At 36.8% G+C, this 3,677-nt stretch overlaps 1 protein-coding gene across 2 annotated transcripts in view; it reads right to left on the bottom strand.

Moving 5' to 3' along the window:
* Window positions 1–1,042: 1,042 nt before the first annotated feature.
* SPATA17 (spermatogenesis associated 17) overlaps window positions 1,043–3,677 on the bottom strand; it is a 173,667-nt gene continuing 171,032 nt past the window's right edge. For both annotated transcript variants that reach the window (XM_034764602.1, XM_034764601.1), the window contains exon 10: window positions 1,043–2,601. In XM_034764602.1, coding sequence (XP_034620493.1) covers window positions 2,521–2,601 — 81 coding nt within the window. In that variant the 3' untranslated portion in view covers window positions 1,043–2,520. The remainder of the gene's footprint in view (window positions 2,602–3,677) is intronic.

The following is a 3,677-nucleotide window of genomic DNA, read 5'->3' as shown; positions in this document are numbered from 1 at the left end:
AAATCAATTTTTTTTAGCCTAACTTCACCAGCACATCTCTAAAAGAGATCCTGCCGAGTTCCTTGACCCTTTTCCTGATTGAACTCCATCCCCAAGGTAAGGTACCAATATGTACTTATCATTTTTCTAGGGAAAAAAGAAGTATATTCACTATCAAAGTTAACAGGACATTTTAACTGTTCAGCAGAATACTACGCTTGCATGAGAAGTGAGAGAAAGGATTCAGGAATTGAACCTTGGACCCTGGAGTGGCAGCACAGTATATTAGGGGCTAAACATGACTACGAATTAACTAAGTTCTATATCATCTCATGCTGAAAAGGAGAACACTGTCTTCTCTACAAAAATACATTTGGAGAAAGAAGTGACAGGTAATGAAGTTATTACTTCACTGCATACGTGGAGCTGTCTCTTATGCTAATAAAATCCACAGACATACATTGTATGTAAGAAGGCTTATGGGAAGTGGCCTGTTGTGTTCAAAAAAATTAAACGAATGAGGGTTAAAAGAATGAGAGAGAGAGAGCTGAGTCAAACAGTGAGAGTGAATTGAAAGTACTCTTTTTAACCTTAATCTATGTTGAAAACTGTCAGCTGTTGAAAACTCTAGCATCTGCAATGATGGTCTGTATGGGTAGGTTTTGTTTATCCTGGGGTCAGAGATATTAAAAGAAAGAAAGATTAATCTGATAAAGGTATTGCCATTTCTAATCGAAGTGATGGGAAAATGTGGTATGGAGGTAAGAGGCAACACAGGGTGAGTTATTGTGAAGTGATGAACTACCTTGAAGCTGTAGCAATCAAATAGATAGCTCTCACATCTAAAAATTACTGTGGCATCTTTATTCATCAACAGTTTTGTGCAAGTGTCTCATGCTCAGCCCCCTCCACAAAGCACAGAAGCACTCCGATTTATTTGGTGAAATTAAATCCTAACAGAAGGGACTTGTCTGAGGTTGCTGTTTCTCACTTACCAGAATTAAAGGACATTCATTTCCTGTGGCAACTCAGAAAGACTAACTTTTACAAGGAATTTGCTAAGAAATTAAAAAGTGCAAAAGAACAAAAATACAGTCCTTCTTTCTTGTCTCAAATGCTGACCTCTTTGTTTTGTACCACTGTCATTTATAAAATGTGGCATATGTTTTTCCTCCCATCTCTGAGGATTCTCCTGTCCTCTGGTTCCCGCAAGTCTCAGACTTTCTGAAATGGGATTGAAAATATTTTGGCCCTGTCTATACTAGTACATAAACTATTTTCAATACTGGTTCAGGTAGACTTGGTGCTGCAAACCTCTGTCAGCAATGGTTCAATTCCTAGTATAGAGACACCCCTTCGTGTGCATAACACCAGACAATGGGAGTTGCATGCTCATTTGGAGAAGACAGTAGGCCCACATTATAAAAAATCATCCATAAAAAAAGTTTTTTTTCAGTTGAGAAGTAAATATTCCAGATTACACGAGGAGAAAAATACAGTATCTCTCCAAGCATTCAGACAGCAAAGTGCTATGAAAACAGAATCCACTGGCATTATTTGAAGAAATAAATTATAGCCCAGTCCTGCAAGGTATTGAACTCCTCCTCCCAGGAGGTGATTGAGCACTCTCGATTCGCATTGCAGTTAATGGGAACCAAGGGTGCTCAGAACTTTGCAGGGGCACGCTCTAGTGAAAATGTATGTGGGATATGATGACCTGAATGAATTTTGTGTGATCAAAAATGTGTTCATCCATAACCATCTATAATGTGGTTGTTTTGCAACATATCCTCCCATGTGCCAGTCTTCTTATCACAAGAGGTTTTTTGGACCAGGAGTAAAATGCAATACATGGAATACTGTAAATATGTATAAATGGATTTGCCTACAAGCTAATATGTGAAAGTGTTACAGAATTGCAGTTTTTCTTTCTTAACTCTGCAGAGTTATAACAAGCACAGAAAAGTTGAAGGATTTAAAGCAGAAATATCTGTATAAATGGCCCAATCCAGCTCCCCTGGGAGCCATTGATTGTAAAAGATCTTGTTCAGGCCCCAAAGGAGAAAATTTCAACATTTGTAGATTCTTCCATGAGTTAGATTTCAAGGTTTACATGTTTCAGAGAAAATAATGTTTATACTGTAGTTAACACATGTACATAATTCTAATAAACACAGTTGCTGGATCTTATCCATGATTTTTCCATTCATTACTCTCTCTCTCTCTCTATATATATATATATATAATAAATGAAGGATTTTATAAAAGAGTTATAAGAGTCAGACAGATTTCCTAATTCATTACATTTGCCAGAACTATAAAGATTTTTAATAAAAAAACCTGCATTTCTAAAAGATCAAGTAGTGTAATACTACTTAATTATAGGTGTAGCATACAACATTTTATGGAAAACATTTACATTCCTTGGAGGAAAGTTAATCAACATTGTGCTTTGCATTTTCTCAAAGATCTTTATTGCTAGTTTTATAGCTTATCAGAAGTTTTTATACTGGATAGAATAGATACAGTATAGATAGATGTTTACACTATTTGCCCAGCTTTGGAATATGTTTGTCCAAACTTATCAAAGAGATCAATGGACGGTAACACTGTTTCGAAGTTCTAGAAAAAACAGAGAGGAAAAAAGACAGTTAAGTTTGGGTATTTTTGTTTGTTTTTTCACTTTAATTTTTTAGTATACTTAATAGGTCTGTAGATATTGTACAGTTCCATTGGTCTTTCTTCCATTTTAATTTTCCTGTTACACAAGGTAAAATTTAGGATGTAAGTTATGCACAAAAATATTTAGGACCTAGGCTGAAGCTTACATATGACATTGCGAAACACTTCAAAATGTACATTATAGATTGGGGAGAAAATTCTGGATCAATAGACTTAATTAAAAATAAATATGTATTATAAACTGTACATAACTGTAAGTATTGTAAATTTTATTTCTCTGCCACACAGACTGAATGTTATAGCCTTTTGCAAATCACGATGCACTAAACACATCCTCCTGTCTGCAAAACAGTTAAGCAAAAAATGTCTCAAATAAGATCCAGTAGGATTTTCTTAAAATATTTAAAATGTTCCCCATTTACAAAAAGTAAAATTGGGATGTTCAATTAGTAAGTAGATGAGAACTGGTATAAAATAATGATCAAATATAGAAATAAGAAAAAGAAATTAAAAAAACAACATCAATTGGCCATGGACTCACATATGACAGAAAAGATACAGGACTGAATACTGCTTGCCTTACTCACATGAACAGTCCTATTTTCTTTTAGGGGGATACTTGCATGAGTAAAGCGAACAAGATTTGGCACACAAAGTACAGGTGAATTTGTGCTGTAATGGTAGTGGTATAATGCAAATATAGTCCACAAGCAACCAAGCCAAATGGCTTCAGGATTCTAAGTTATTTTGCCCAGTGCACACTAATTAACCTGACTAATTAACCCATTGCACTAGAACAGTGGTTCCCAAACTTGTTCCGCTGCTTGTGCAGGGAAAGTCCCTGGTGGGTCGGGCCGGTTTGTTTACCTGCCACGTCCGCAGGTTCGGCCAATCATGGCTCCCAATGGCCACGGTTCGCTGCTCCAGGCCAATGGGAGCTGCTGGAAGTGGCGGCCAGTATGTCCCTTGGCCTGCGCTGCTTCCAGCAGCACCCATTGGCCTGGAGCAGCGAACCG

Source organism: Trachemys scripta, chromosome 3 (genome assembly GCF_013100865.1).
Source record: "Trachemys scripta elegans isolate TJP31775 chromosome 3, CAS_Tse_1.0, whole genome shotgun sequence".
In the NCBI taxonomy this organism is placed as follows: Eukaryota; Metazoa; Chordata; order Testudines; family Emydidae; genus Trachemys; species Trachemys scripta.
Note: the sequence above shows the minus strand (reverse complement) of the source record. Positions and strands in the feature narration are given on the sequence as shown.